The sequence below is a fragment of the Myripristis murdjan genome, chromosome 14, assembly GCF_902150065.1.
Source record: "Myripristis murdjan chromosome 14, fMyrMur1.1, whole genome shotgun sequence".
In the NCBI taxonomy this organism is placed as follows: Eukaryota; Metazoa; Chordata; class Actinopteri; order Holocentriformes; family Holocentridae; genus Myripristis; species Myripristis murdjan.
In genome coordinates, this window is record NC_043993.1 from 35,867,519 (window position 1) to 35,883,244 (window position 15,726).

The 15,726-nt window shown below is 43.1% G+C and overlaps 2 protein-coding genes across 2 annotated transcripts in view; one reads left to right on the forward strand and one right to left on the reverse strand.

Annotated features, from left to right (window-relative positions):
• Nucleotides 1–5,612: 5,612 nt before the first annotated feature.
• vps26c (VPS26 endosomal protein sorting factor C) lies at nt 5,613–11,405 on the forward strand. The gene is made up of 8 exons (XM_030069308.1): nt 5,613–5,812; nt 6,901–7,044; nt 7,798–7,947; nt 8,531–8,611; nt 9,071–9,145; nt 9,248–9,398; nt 9,968–10,120; nt 10,774–11,405. Exons 1-8 carry the CDS (start codon nt 5,756–5,758, stop codon nt 10,854–10,856), a joined length of 894 nt encoding a protein of 297 aa, XP_029925168.1. The 5' UTR covers nt 5,613–5,755; the 3' UTR covers nt 10,857–11,405.
• Nucleotides 11,406–12,805: 1,400 nt separating this feature from the next.
• Nucleotides 12,806–15,726, reverse strand: part of ttc3 (tetratricopeptide repeat domain 3) — a 44,455-nt gene continuing 41,534 nt past the window's right edge. Inside the window, exons 45-46 of the mRNA XM_030068860.1 lie at nt 15,222–15,314; nt 12,806–13,023 (exon numbers count right to left, since the gene is read on the reverse strand). Coding sequence (XP_029924720.1) covers nt 12,898–13,023; nt 15,222–15,314 — 219 coding nt within the window. The 3' untranslated portion in view covers nt 12,806–12,897. The remainder of the gene's footprint in view (nt 13,024–15,221; nt 15,315–15,726) is intronic.

Sequence of the window (15,726 nt, forward strand, 5' to 3'; positions counted from 1 at the left end):
AAACGCCCACCGTATAAAGTTCTGCTTCTGTGGCTAATACAGTAGTCGCCATTCATAAACCACAGAACTGATCATTTGCTGTGTAAAGAAGACTTTTTTCCCCAGGGACTGTTTTCTGGCGGAGAAACCATTTCACTCCGCCCCAATTTCAAAAAGTCCTGAAAACACAACAGTGCTGCTGCCTTCAGGAAAACTAACGTGGAGGACTTTATTACGGTGATGAAACACTGGTGTGAAGAAAGTCTGAGGGAAAACTGATAATCTGAGTTATAAAATATGACTGCTTGCTTTGGGAAGTGATTATCAGAAATGTGAAGTATATATATTTTGTAGATATTAGCTAAATATGCAGAATCACTGTTATGGTCCTTTTAGAGATGTCAGTTTTAGTTTATGGATTATCATTGACAGATTACAACAGTGAGGAAAAAAAAACAAAAAAAACAAAAACAAAACAAAACAAAAAGCTATTTTCTGGCCACATTAGAGCCACATACTTGTGACTTGGGCCACATACTTGTGACTTGTGACTAATGACTTGGGGTGAGTTAGCATGTCTAAGCAAGCTAACTGGGGAATATCAATTTACAGTTCAAATTTTTGACTTGTCTAATTAGCTCATTTATCCAGTTAGTGATGTTGTCTGAGCTAAAAGTGACAGCAGACTTCCCCACAGCTGCTGTGCAGAAGCAGAGTAAACTCAGGTGTTCATAACGGCACTAATTAAGGTTCAGTTCCATTCTGCTCTTTTTAATTTTAATTTGATGAGCAGCTGCAGTCGTAACAAATGAACTCATTCATTTCATTCAGTGATTGTTTCACCATGCAACTATTCCGGTAGATGAAGACCCTGCCATCGTTACAGAAAATCAAGGCGAGTCTAATTAACTGGTCTTGTGTGGGACCACCAGTCCTACTGGTCAGATTTTACTGGAAAGAAGTCACAAATCCAAATGTACATTACTTACACAACACTGACTTTAGAGAGAAATTCAAACTACAGAATTCATGTTGACAAAAGGCTAAAGATTATTCAGAAGGCCAATAATTATCCAATAGGCTGATGATTCTTCAAGAGGCTAATCATAATTCAGCAATGATTATTCAATAGTCTAATGATTATTCAGTAGGCTCATGATTATTCAATAGTGATGCACAGCCTATCTCTTTGTTAATAACCATTTTCAGCCAAGACAAAACAAATGTAAATGACAAATAAGCAAAATGTCCCCCAGCTTCTGTTCTCTATGAAGAAATGAACCGCAGACAAATTTAAATAATATTAATATTAATATTTTAGTTGACATGTGCCCTTCTTCTTCAAGCAAAGATTTAATGAACTTTCTGTGGTCTTTGTCCGTCTGATGGGAGGCCATCAGTGTGATGTGGAGACACACACACATTCATCAGTGAGCTGCAGCCGATGGGAAACAGTCCGGCTGCTAGAGATCAGCTGGTCTGGCTGCCTAAAGGCATTAGTGACACCTGTCTTTCCCCTGCTGGCATTCACTTACACATGGTCGTATCTTCATTGTATTGTATTTTTATTGTATTGTTAAGCACCTTGTATTGCAGTTTTGCATGCATGGTGTTACAGAAATCAAGTGTGATTTGATTTGATTTGATTTTCTCTTCCCAAACGTTTTGGTTTTTTCGTGTTTACAGTGAAAATATTTCCTCTTGAGCTTCTCAAGCCTCTGGTCTCTCGGTTTTTCTGCATTTTTTCCTCAGTCCTCTCAGGTGTTGGGTGCAGGATTCTAGGTCTAACCTGTGCATGTGATCAGGGGTGCCGCCAGGAATTTTGGGCCCCATGAAAAAAAAAAAAACCTATATATTTACTCGATGATGGTTTAATAATTTTATATTAGTTTTTACCTATTTTGGGGGGACCCTGTCAGGCAAGGGCCCTTGGAATTGTCCTAACTTTTCCCCCATATACGGTGCCCCTGCATGTGATGGAGGAAAGCATAATTTCCATGTATTCCCGTTAATTCCCATGTAAAGTTCCCAAACTTTGAAAATTCTTGAGTTTTTTCAACCCTACTCCCTGAGCAGGATTTATTTGTGCGCTGCCTGTGTGTTAGATCATCTGTGGCCCTGCCCTCAGGACCATGAAGATGGGACACACTTCACTGTTTTCTGGATGCGAGTGAAACCCTCTGTCTCAACACACCCGGGTGTCGTCTTACAGCAAACAGGAATCTCAGCAGAGAAGCATGAAGCTGCTCTGAGGGTAAATGGCCTTGGTCTGCGACGTGAAGCAGCGGCGGGGCTGGGTCCCAGGTGCTGAGGCTCGGCTCTTATCGGATTTGTGTGGCAGTTGCTGTTGCTTTATGAAAACAAATGAGAAAGTGCATCACCTGATTCCTGGAAAATTGTGCCTGTTATGTATCCCTGAAGTAGGACAGACAAACGCATTGTCCCATTCCATGAACGCATCGGGCAAGGGAGTTTAAAACATGTACTACTGAGTTTTAAACCTTTTAATAAGACTGTCCTCCAAAAAAAATGCTCATTATTTCACTGAAAGACTGAGGCTGGTTGTTCATTTTTGTGAAAACAGGAAAACATTTGAAAGCTCCATCAGTTTGAGGTGTGGCAGCTCCTCTGGCATGTTGATGTAGCAACACTGAGGCTGTTTCTGCTCAAAACAACAGTTTGATGTGAGGTGCAGCTCGTCTCTTACCTTCACACACAACGGCAACATTTTCATCACAAATACTCTTTTAGACATTAGCTAGCAGAGACATGACATTTAAAATTGTTCTTTTCCTATCAGCATCCTCCACAGTTTCAGCAGACTGGAGATCATTAAATATTGTTGTTTTTTTCTTTTTCAGTAATGTCTCCATGTCAAGCAAGAAAAGAAATGTTTCAGAAATCCCTTTCTGAAAAAAAAAAAAAAAAAAAAAAAAAAAAAAAAACATACCAGAGAAATATGGACTGTGGAAGGTGTCTGATCAACATCACTGATCTGATGATTAAATACTGAAGGCTAAATCATTTTAATAATTACAAAAACAGTTTTTATTGATTAGACATTTTTCTGATATTTTTCATATTTTTTCTTCTTTTTTAAGTTAATGTTCTCAGTATTATTATTTTATTTTTTATTTTTTTTTGCTAATTTGCTCATCATCTTAATTTCCAGTGTTTTTGAAAGAAATCAAGTGAATTTGGAAACTCCTAGAAATCATGGTGAGGTTAAACCAGGAAGAGGAAAATGATTCCTTATGCATTTTCTGCATTCTAACAAATTCCGGTGAATTAAATTAAAGGCAAATACACTGTTTTTGCATTTGTGAAAACCAGTTTCACACTGGATGCCTCACCTCATGCTGTATATATGTGAGTGCACGTGGTTCTTGCACAGTGTATTTACGCTGTTTGATCATGTATTAGGATCTGCCGCTTGCATTTTTTAATTTCACTAACTGTGGCGATTTGGTCGCTGCAGAAAAGCAACAGCCTGAGCCAGAGCTGCACTGAAAGATGATAAATAACGGTAACAGAGCCGCTGCCCTTTTGGGTTTTATTTTCTGCACAGCTCCGTCATTTGAGACGCAGATGTGTTTAGATGGGCTTCAGTCGAGCATAAAATGAGTTGTAACTCACATAAACAGGCCGAGACAGACAGCAGCCACAGGGCGTAGAGAAGGAAGAAAATAAAAGTGCATCACAAGATTTCTGATGCATTCTGCAACACTGATGGTGTGAATCATCCCGCACCATCAGTGAGGGTCACTCCGGGGCCCCTGGCTCAGCCCTCCGGGGCCCACACAGTGCCCCTGATGAGCAACCCCAGCAGCAGGCCTGGATCATCAGGTTATGACACAGGCCTGCTGCTGGTTGGTGGAGGGAGTTTGTGTGGGAGTCTTGAGGGGCCCGAGAGTGGCCCTCACTGATGGGGAGGCCTGTATTTATTATCGGGTTAAATAAAGGTAAACCCAGGTGTTACTGATGATATTAATTAAGGTTTCATTTCATTAATGTGTAGCCGAATGAAGTTTCACCTTTTACTGATCAAATAGCGTCCACAGAAGCTACACTTTCCCAGGCATTTCTAAACCTTAGACGCAGCGGAGAGGTTTGACACTTAACCAGGAGCAGCGGGTGATGTCACCGGCGTACATGTGGCCGACAGTCGTCTTTGTGATGTCACACACCTGTCCTACCTGTCGGCTGCAGCAGGAAACAGGCACGCAGGTGATGAAGATGACAGAGGAGGAGGAAGATGATGATGCCTGGCCTCCGGATCCACTGATGAGGAAAAAAGTTTGGAGAAACTCTCTCTCTCTCTCCCTCTCTCTCTCACTCCCTCTCTCTCTCTCTCTCTCTCACACACACACACACACACACACACACTAACATATATACACACCTCCCCCACATTTTTGTTCTTATGTAAAGCATGTTGTGTGTTTTTGTTGCCAGGGTCTGCAGCAGTAAAAGCAGAGAGAGCTCAGTTTCATCAACTATTGAACTGAACTTTTTTTTTTTTTTTTTTTTTTTTTTTTGCCTGACAGTTTTATTGATCACTAAGAGAGCAGTGACTTGGAGCTCGCCCAGCACGGCCTGAAGGGGAGCTGATCAGTGAAATCACACATGCATCAGGCTGCCAGGTGTGGTCTGCCTGCCGCCTCACAGCCCGCCGGCTTCACGACGTGTGCAGCCTCCGCTCATGTGTCCCAGTCACACAGGTGCACTGCAGCTCTGTGCCGCTGGGAAAACACAGACTTCTACTTTCAGGGAGCCTCTCTTGGGACTGTTCCCATGAGGAAAACAACAGACGCATCCCTCTCACAGTCTAGCACACAGACTGTTACTGCGGGGCAGCCAAAGATTTACCACGACGCAGGCAGAGATGCAGCTGCTCGTCAGAAATGCCTCTTGTCGTCTCTACAGGCCGGCGTGGACGTACCCACAGACGAGCTCCTCTCTTTTCATTGCTGAGCAGGAGGGCTTCTCCCACTGCTTAGGAAATAGGGTGTATTTTTTTTTAATGAATGAATGAATGTACACTCAGTGTGTCTTCCTCAGCTCCAGTCTGTCCAGTCTGATGCAGTTCAGCTCAGCAGCTCTGCCATCAATTCTACCTTTTAACAAAGTTTATCATGTTCAGTTTGTGTTGACATTGTGCAGAATGAGTCACTTTAATTCTGTGTTTATTACTGAGGTTGTAGTTTGCAGAGGTCTGCTACTGGACTACATTACACTGAGAGGTGTTTCTCATTTTTTGTCCTCTCTATTTATATACAATAAGGGGGACAGAATATTGGAAACAGCTGTCAGTAAAGTGCAGTCCAGTCCAACAGCAGCACTAACTATGAGCTCAATGCCAGACACAGAAGTGAATGAACACCTCTGTTACTGTGACAGCAAGACAAGCTGAGCATTATAGGCAGCAGGAGAGGAAATTTTATGGCACAACAGCTGGATTAGATTAGATTAGATTATACAGGTGCACCTAATAAAGTGGCACTGAGTGTGTAGGCCTATATATAGATATATAGATATATAAAGCCATGAATCCTTGCACTCCGATACAGCAGGTGGCGGTGTGCACCTTAAAAGTTGGTTTGGGATCCGCACAAAAAACGCATGGAAGAAAACGGTGGAGGCGGAGGAGGAAGAGGAAGCAGAAGGAGGAGGAAGAGCTCCTGCAGTCTCCCTGTGGGTGTATTTTGATTAAGGAGGGCTCATTCGGCTGCAGGGAGGTAAAGCCAGCCGTGTGCCTGCTGGCTGCCGGTCAGCGATGAGCGTCACTCTGGATATCCGGCTCAAAAGAGCCAACAAAGTTTACCGTGAGGGGGTAAGTCCGCCGCGGCGAGCCGCTCCGCCTGGCCGCCCCGCCGCCGGCCGGGGTCGGACCGTCAGCCCGGCGCACACCGGCGGAGCTTAGCGGAAAATAAGAGAAAACAGCGTCAAAGCGAGCGGCTGTGTTTTGCTGCAGTCACATGACCCGCAGCTGACACGGGCAGGCTGTTTGCCTGAATGGCCACCAGATGGCGCCGCACGTCAGGGAGCCAGTTAACTTTGAGTTTCTAGACTAACCCTAACCCTAACCCTAACCCTAACCCTAACAGAGCCCGAAACCACTTCACTGTTTCCCTCATGGACCTCCTGTGTGGGCTGGCTCCAACCAGGGTTTTTCAAGCCCAAAGGCCTTTTATGAATCTTGCCTGTTTTTCTTTTATCTTCTTGTCTTATGGAAACTATAAGCCATATCACATGAGTGCATGTTGTTTATTAATGATAGTGTCTTATGACCATGACTCAGGTCACTCCAGCTGTGTAACAGACAGCTGCCAGGTGCTAGGCTGCTCAGGTGCACCTGTACAAAACATGTACTTCCACTTATTATTTACACTTTATTGTAATTCTTTTTCTTTGGTAATTATGTTTATATGGAGGCTGTGTTTTTTTTTTTTTTTTTTTTTTTTGGCGCCCTCTTGTGGCCAGGCACAAAGCCTTATATTCGTGGGTGAACTGCCCCTCATGGCTGGTATATAATTCCAGTTAATTTAGTGTTTTTTGTCAGATCCTGATGAAGACTGAGAGTCGATATGTGTTGGTCTCTTCAGTCGCCTTGCTCAAAGCATAAATTGTTATTTTGCTTTATTCAAAGACGGCGTGCCTTAGTTTTCTCCGTGGTTGTCTGCATCGCTTAAAGTTTAATATCAAGCAAGACTTTTAGGATTTTGTTTCTAAATGGGCTCTCAGCTGCTGCACTAAAGAGCACCTGTCGTACGAGCCACTAGAGCCATGAGCGTTGCTTTTTTTTTTTTTTTTTTTAAATAATTGCATATTGGAATGTCGCACGCATGAGTTTGTCAGATGAGAGGAGAAAGCAGCTGTGTGTGTGTGTGTGTGTGTGTGTGCGTGCGTGTGTGTGTGCAGGAGTTGCTGGCCGGGGTCGTGGTGCTCGTGAGCAAGGAGGCGGTGCAGCACCAGGGCATCTCCCTGAGCATGGAGGGCCTGGTCAACCTGCAGCTCAGCTCCAAGAGCGTCGGCGTCTTCGAGGCCTTCTACAACTCTGTCAAGGTGAAAGCTGCGGCTCGAGCCCCCGCTGAGGGCCTCATCCTGCTTATTCTCTGTGCTTTAGGCTTCATTCAGATCCCTGGTCACTGATCTTCCTCTGGGCTCCACGCAAAAACCACAACCAGAAAAACCAGCAGTAATTCAGATCACAGTGTTGTTGAGAGTGACAGCCATGAAGCAGGAGAACTGGAAACTGCAAAATCCACCAAAAATAAAACTATGGTGGACAACAACAGAACAAATTCTAGACACAGAAAAATTAACATGCAATTAGAGATGACATGCAAAAAATAAATAAGATCCCACCCAGGATACAGAAACGGTAGAATGTCTAATTATAGGAATCTACCACAAGATTTGCAGTAGATGGGCAAAAATGAAAACTTGGCAATGTAGTAGAAAGAAACAGATGTCTGGAATGATGAACTTTTAATCGTTGCAATAAAAAAGCAAAACAACTGTTCTTATGAGACAAAAATAGAAACCCTTTTGAAAACAAAAATGATATGCAACAACAAAAAAACACATGAATAAAGCATTAGAATCCAAAATTGTGAAACTAAAAGGTCACAGTGAAATCTATATTTATACTTTTTATTCTATCTATATCTATACTTTTGAAAGGAAAATCTACTTTTAGTCCGTCTGCCAGTCTTTTCACACAGCCAGTAATGAGACGGAGTGGTGTTTTGAGGCTGGTTTGGCCAGGTGTGTGTGTGTGTGTGTGTTTGACGTGCCTGTCGCTGTGTGTCCCAGCCCATCCAGCTGATCAGCAGCAACATCGAGGTGGCCAAGGCCGGGAAGATCCCAGGAGGCAAGACGGAGATCCCCTTTGAGTTTCCTCTGCAGACCAAAGGCAACAAAGTGCTGTACGAGACCTACCACGGCGTCTTCGTCAACATCCAGGTACCAACGAGCCCAGCAGGTGTTATCATGTTCAATATTTAGGATTTTCAGTCTGACACGGGACACATAACCTCCTGAAAACGACGGTGTATGGGGGGAGCAAAATGTGAACTGTGACTTCTGCTACTTTTTTGTACATTTGCCCATAATGTTGCTTATTTTATTACTCCTTAGAAAATCAATAAAGTCAATACAAAAATATATAGCAAAAAAACAAAACAAAAATAAAAGGTAAGTAGCTACATATCAACAACACTGGAAACATGATAGTGGAAATGTGAACCCACATCCTTCAAAATAAAAGTCTGTGCTTCGTTCCATGTCTAATTCTTCCTGAATATGCTGCGCCTTGTTCATAATTTAACACAACATCACACTACTAGACACACACATGCTAACTTGCAAGATATGCAACAGTATATACAACAAATAATAATCAGGATAAGGAAAACGAGAAAGAAAAACTGCAAGCTAATGTGAGCTAACACGCTAACCTCTATGGGTAATTACAGTAGTAAGCTAACAGGCTAGCTGCAGCGCTCCCTCCCTCAGGACTGACTCATGTTTGTGCTGTTCTTGCCAGTACACCCTGCGCTGTGACGTGAAGCGCTCCCTGCTGGCCAAAGACCTGAGCCGCACCTGTGAGTTCATGGTGCACAGTCAGGTGAGACGGACACACCGACTCAGGTCAGCTGGATTATTATTAAAGTGTTTCTCATTTTGGCAGCACAGTTTGAACAGACATCAGCCACTCGGAAAAATAAAGTATTCACCCAGACAAAGGGTATAACTGTATATGCACACACATTAGGCTATAAGTGATCTATGTTATTTTATCTTGTTTTATTTATTATATAATGTATATATTTTTTTTCTTAAAATTTGCTATATATTTCTTTTTTCCTTTTCTCAGGGATGCACCAACTCAGTTTCGTTGTGTGCTGTCCTCAGTAGCACAATGACAATAAAGCTTCTTATGTCTTAAAAATGAATCATGTGATCGAGTGTGGAGTCAAAAATGCCACAGGATTTGATTGGACGGTATTTGAAAGAGAAGACATCCTGCAGACTAGATCCTAACTGAGTTCTAATCCTAACCTGTTGCTCTTTTCTCCTCCTGCAGCCGCAGAAAGCCAAGGTGTTACCGACTCCGGTCGACTTCAGCATCACTCCGGACACCCTGCAGAACATCCGTGAGGTGGGCCGCTCGCTTCCTTTTGAAGAAGACAAGTTTTACATCTCGCTCAGCCGGACGAGCTGACGTTTCACTTCAAACTGTTTTTTTTTTTTCTCTCCTCAGAGGAATTTGTTGCCAAAGTTTCTGATCCGGGGCCATTTAGACGCCACAAACTGCGTCATCAGCCAGCCGCTGACCGGAGAGGTGGTGGTGGAGAATTCCCAGGTTCCCATCAAGAGCATTGAACTGCAGCTCGTCCGAGTGGAAACCTGTGGTGAGCCCGACTTATTCGATAAGGTTTCCATATGCCACCTGTTGCATGGATAGTAAATTGACTGAAAGATAAAAATAGAAAGTTGTGTGTTTGCACTTTTTGTGGAGAAAATTGTCATGATTTAAATTTGTCGAGGTGATGGGAAAAATCTGGCAGTTTAGCCAAAACAAAGGATGTACTCTGAATAAATATATTTCCCACTAAAAACCATACATTCAAAACCGTTTAAGTTTACAGTGTGATATTCAGCTAATGAATGCCAAATAATATAAACCTGTTTTTGTTATCCAAACATATGAAAGCTGCTCATTCATTCTGAAGAACATCAACAGACAAATATATTAATTTCCTTCCAGTTCAATACCTAAAACAGATCATTTTGTTTTTTCCCGTCAAAATCTGATTCCCTTCATTTGTCTCACTAAGATTGCCATAATTGAAGCCAGTTGTCAAGTTGTTTCACCACTTTCTCATTCAGTTCAATGGGAAAACAGTGTGCACAGTGCATGCAAACTCTGCTGCCGTTTATTACAAACGATAGCAGTAATGGGGGTGTGTGCTGCGTCCAGGTTGTGCTGAAGGTTACGCCCGAGACGCCACCGAGATCCAGAACATCCAGATCGCTGAGGGCGACGTGTGCCACAGCCTGTCCATCCCCATCTACATGGTGTTCCCCCGGCTCTTCACCTGCCCCACCCTGGAGACCACCAACTTCAAAGTCGGTCAGTCACGTTGAGAATACTCACTTTACGTTGTTCATCGTTTAAAAAAAAAAAAAAAAAAAAGCCTCACAAGAACATGGAAGAGCAAAATCTAGAGCACTGTTTCTCAAATGGCGGTACATGGAGGAACTTCAGGGGGTACGTGAGATTTTTAAAAAATATATTTAAAAAAAATGAAAGTTCATAAACAGAATTTTATTTTCAGTATTCAATTTCATCCCCCTGAATTCGGACCTTGGCTAAAAATATTTCATAGGGGGTACATCACTGAAAAATGTTTGAGAACCACTGATCTAGAGGATCGTAGCCAAACCTGCAAATCGCATGTTTATTTTTTTAAAAATTCTGGCTATTTGTACAGGTCTGGTGTTTCCCGATCCAATTATGATTTCTTGGTTTAAAAACGCACCAGCGTGTTGATGTTGTAATCAAGCGGCCTGGCGATGGCAGGATTCAGATCCCTCTGCCTGCAGAAGCCAGCGAAGACAGGGGCAGTTTCAGATGGAATAAAGTCATCATTCAGTCTTAAAGTCAGGCTAATATGATCGTTTGTAAAACGACTGTAGGCCCCTCCTCTCTGTTGGGAAAAGGTGTTGTACCTGCTGCACAGCCACACTGAGCTTGACCCACGGCTCCTGTTTTGTCCTCTTTAGAGTTTGAAGTCAACATTGTGATCGTCCTTCATGATGATCATCTGATCACAGAGAACTTCCCTCTGAAGCTCTGCCGAATCTGAGTGTGGGAATCACATCGACGCTGAAACCAGTCCAGCGGAGGAAGGCTGGCTTCACCTGTGGCCCACCTTACAGCACATGGACACCTGGCCAGAGAAATGTCCAGAGAAAACCCCCAAATACTTCCACTTTGGGACTGTGCCTTTTGCATCGGGTTTCTGTGGTTTCCAGGAGGCTGTTCAACACGGAGCTTGTTGTCAGGTGTGGAGCTGAAGAGCTAAACACAGAACACAGGTTGTGTTCCCTACAGGAGGCCAGAGCTCCCTCATGTATAGACACAGTGTGACCAAACATGTTTAATGAAGACAATATTTTTTGTGATTCATTTTAAAAATGTCACTATTTTTGGTGTTATCCGCTGCATCGGTTTTATTCTTAAATTTATTTCGGACTTCCTCTACTAAATGGATCCAAGATGGACTTTATAATGAAAGCCTAAGGTTGAAAATCCACCCACGTTTCCAGAAAACAATTTCCTGTTGACTCTGTTGTGGTAGTGTTGGTAATGTCTGCTGTGCTGATCTTCTGATGTATGATTTTCAAAAAGTGAATTAAAAAAATAAAAATGCTATCATGCAGACATGCTTGGTTCGGGTGTTTTTATGTGTTGTTCTATGCTCTGAACTATTAAAGATGCCTCTTTTACCAACTTACATTTGGAAAAGGACGGAAGGATCCCTGGCTGGTGATGTTCCCAGAAAGTGAACTGCACAAGATTTGGATCTTGTATTTTCCCTGATTTTACTGTTTTGACGTCACTAACAAACATCTTATTCTTACAGCCCCTCAGTTATCTATATAGCCTTTTCAAACTTTTCATCCTCTGGCCCCTAAAATATATTTCATTAAGCCACAGACCGCCTTTTTAAGTGATTTCGCACTAGGAACCCTGATATGGAAAGATATTCAAAGTGATGAGACAAAATTGTCAGTTGACATAATCACTCATTTCTAATATAACTATTTCTCTTGACTAAAATTATAGCACCTCAAGTAGATTCAAAAGGCAGTCAAAAGGCAGTCACCTCAAAGCCGGTCCCAGACTCCAGCGTGGGTCTCAGCACATGGAGCCCTACTGGCTTCGTTCTAGCCGTCGTAATAAATGGTTTGCAACAGAAACGTCAAGTGAACGTGGTGAAGTACATAGTAGGATAGAAATAATAAAGAACTAACAATAGTTTGCATCCCAAGGCCCAGGATTGGGAACTAGGGCTTTTCGGTCACATGATGTACATTTCAGACCCAGGCGGGACGTTCTGGGTCAAACTAGTTGGAATCAAAGCTTTTTTTCAAGCATTGCATAAACATTTTACATCTCATGTTCAGTGCACCAGACGAGCCTGTGTGCATCGTCAGTGTCCGGCTAAATGTTCCATTCCACAAAGCGCTCTTACCAATCAGTATGCCCCGATATCCCTTCACTGGAACAAGAATTCATACTAGTTCAGACACCAGCCTACTGACAATAAGCTGTTACACTGTGCATCATAAACTTACATGCAGCCTCTGTGCAAGCTTACCACAAATTACATGCTTGTTTTGTGTGAAAATAGAAAATATTTAAGTTTAAGTATCAAATATCAGCTCAAAATATGAACCACTGGTGTGTCCCGGTGGCTCAGCCCATCAGTTTAGGCACTCTGACCATCCACGTCATGTTTGATGGAAGAGCAGCTGTGGTCAGAAACACGAGATCATCTCATCCTTTAGTTTACAACATTCCCACAAATGTACACGTTTAATTGCACCGTCACATTTCACTTTATTAAATAAGCATTCATCTCCTCAAAGTCCTTAATATAATTCCAGTGCAATAATGGAGTGTTAAAAAAAAAAAAAAGTAAATTAAAAAACAACACATCAAGTCAAAGCTGTTTTATATTTTAATGAAATGACTTAGTAAAAAAAAAAAATTGGGAATAAAGTAATTAAAAAACACATCAAAGCCAAAGCCATTTGTTATTTTAATGAAATGGCTTGGTAAAAAAAAAGGAAAATGTAAGGTAAAATGCAGCAGGTGGGTACTGGAACAGCTGGTTGACGTCACACGGCTGCAGGGTTGTGAGCTCGGCGCCTCCGTCCAGGCAGCATGGGGAAGTCCTCCGGCAGCAGGGCGTGCTCTCTGCAGGTCGGACAGGTGCTCTGCTCCTTCAGCCACGACTTTATACACTAGACAGAGAGAGGAGACGCCGACCATCAGCACAAACGCAACAACAAGCCTGCAGGTTCGCCCTGAAAATGTTGAGATGTGTATGTTTATGGACCAGAAAACAACACAACTTCAAAGTCCATAAGTATTTCATTCACTTTGGAGCAGCACACTCCCAGTGAAGCTCTCAATGGTGCAACAGGTAAGGATTTAGTGGACCAGACTTACCAGATCATTACACTTGCATGGAGCAGCAAATACCTCTGTACAGGTAAGAATCAGGGATGGGCGATAAAACGACCCTGATCATTTTCATGAGGAAATCTTCCACAGTAACGATAGAACGATAGAAACGAGTCTGTTTCCCTCTAATAGTAAAGCAGAGAAACCATCATGTGGTATGAGTGGTTGAGGCATGTTTCCGGCCCCTCCCCCACTCACAACAACTTGGGATGACTGACTGTTTGGAGCGGCTGAACGAAACCGAGCCCGGGGAAACTGACACCACAAATGAAGACAGAAAGGGTGTATCGCCTCAGTTATTTGGAAATAACTCGGCTACCCTAAGTCTGACCGAGCACCAGGATCAGCATCAGGTGCAAATGATGTTGGCGACCAGTCCCGTGCAGGACGGGAAACAGCACTAACCTCTTCAACCATTTCAGAAGGGACCAGCCCACAGAGCGCTTTGGGAGTCAAACATCCAGCGTTCAACAAACAACAACTGTACCTGCTGTTTAAGCTGCTAAAAGAAATCAAAGCAAGACTAACGCTTACTCTTAAAACTGTAAATTAAGCATTATTATTGTTAAATAAACACTACTCACAAAAAGTTAGGGATATTTGGCTTTTGGGTGAAATTTATGGAAAATGTAAAATGTTCACGCTACAGTGATATTATATGATGAAAGTAGGGCATTTAAGTAGAAGCATGCACTGGTGATTTCCTCATCTCAAACAATTTCTTGAAACAAAAGCCAACAACAGTGGTGGATATACCACAATAAAAAATGTCAGTGTCAATAACTTGTCATGTGCCCTTGAGCATCAATTACAGCTTGACAACGACGTCTCATGCTGTTCACAAGTCGACTTATTGTCTGCTGAGGCATGGCATCCCACTCTTCTTGAAGGGCGGCCCTCAGGACATTGAGGTTCTGGGGTACAGAGCTCCGAGCCTCTACACGGCGACTCAGCTGATCCCATAGGTTTTCTATGGGATTCAGGTCTGAGAAAGTGCAGGCCACTCCATCTGAGGTACCCCAGTCTCCAGCAGCCGTTCCCTAATGATACGACCTCGATGAGCTGGAGCATCAAACACCTGATGTGAATTTTGCCGTTAAGCTCCTTGTTAGAGAACAGCAACTTGTGCAAAAAGTACTGAAACATTGAACAGTTGGACATGTGCATTCAAAAGTTTACAGAAGGTCACATTAAGTTCACCTGTAAAGGTTATAATGCATTTTAGGTTCATCCTGAAATTTCACCCGAAAGCCGAATATCCCTAACTTTTTGTGAGTAGTGTATACTGATATTTACTGAAATTGATCAATATAAAGGACATACCATGATAACATTTTTGGCCATGTCATCCAGCCCTCCTAAGAGTCCAAACTGCTGCTTTGAGACCAACTGAGGATGATTTGAAAACTATTTGACCTCCAGAAAGCAGGGCAGCTCTTCAGAGACGGATGAAGGCGGCCCTTCATTTTCTGTGCAAACCTTTGAGTTTGTTCCTGCAGCCACTACGATAACATCAGCTGTCCACACTGCTGACTCATGCCGTCAAGCTGCAGCTCTCATCAAACCTTGGGCCAGTTAGGAAGAGAGCTGCAGGAAAAATCTTTATGGCAGGAGTGGCACTCTTCCCCCCCCTCAGTGCCTACAGCTGGAGTGACCCTGAGCGAGCCTCTTCACGCCACCAGCTGCCTGTATGACTTTGGAATAAGTCCCTATCAGCTGAGAATTACTTTTCAAAACAAGTTCTGCACAGGAAGTAGGTGGACTCTGAAAAAGTGGTGGAAGAAGCAGCATACATACAAAGGCAACGCGGGTCCAGTTTCATGAATGTGCACAGTGAATTTGAAAAGATTTGAATAAACAGTATTTTAGTTATTTTGTTCAGAGGATCTGTGGCGGCGGACACGGCAGATCCATTACATGACATCATTGTTCCAGAGCCCGTTTGACCCCCCCACCCCCATTCTGCAGGCCTCACCTCTCTATGGAAGCTGTGTCTGCACTCCAGCACACACACGTCATCTGGACTCATGTCATCGTGACAGATGATGCAGGGGTCCTCCATGTTCAGCTGCAACACAACACACACACATGCACACACACAGTTAGGATCAGAGATAGCAGGGTTCCTACAGGTTTCTTGAAGTTAAATTCAAGTCTTTTTAAGACCTTTTTAAGAACATTTATATCAAAAATTAATACCTATTTCTCAGCCTATTTCACAGCCCTACCGGCAAAGAAAAATTAACTCCTTGAATTTCGAGCGATCTTTTATTCAACAAACAAAATAGCAATCCACAGTGCTCATGCAAAATGTGCTAGATCGACTCTGCTGCGGTCGTAGCAGGAGGGGCTGAAGGAGCACTAGCAACTAGCTGGCTAACGTTAGCTGGTGGGAACGTGGAGGTGACTGAAGGAGTTTGGTCCTTTCCTCTGGTGTGTTTAATGTGCCTGGCCGATTTGGCGTGCGAGTCCAACACCGT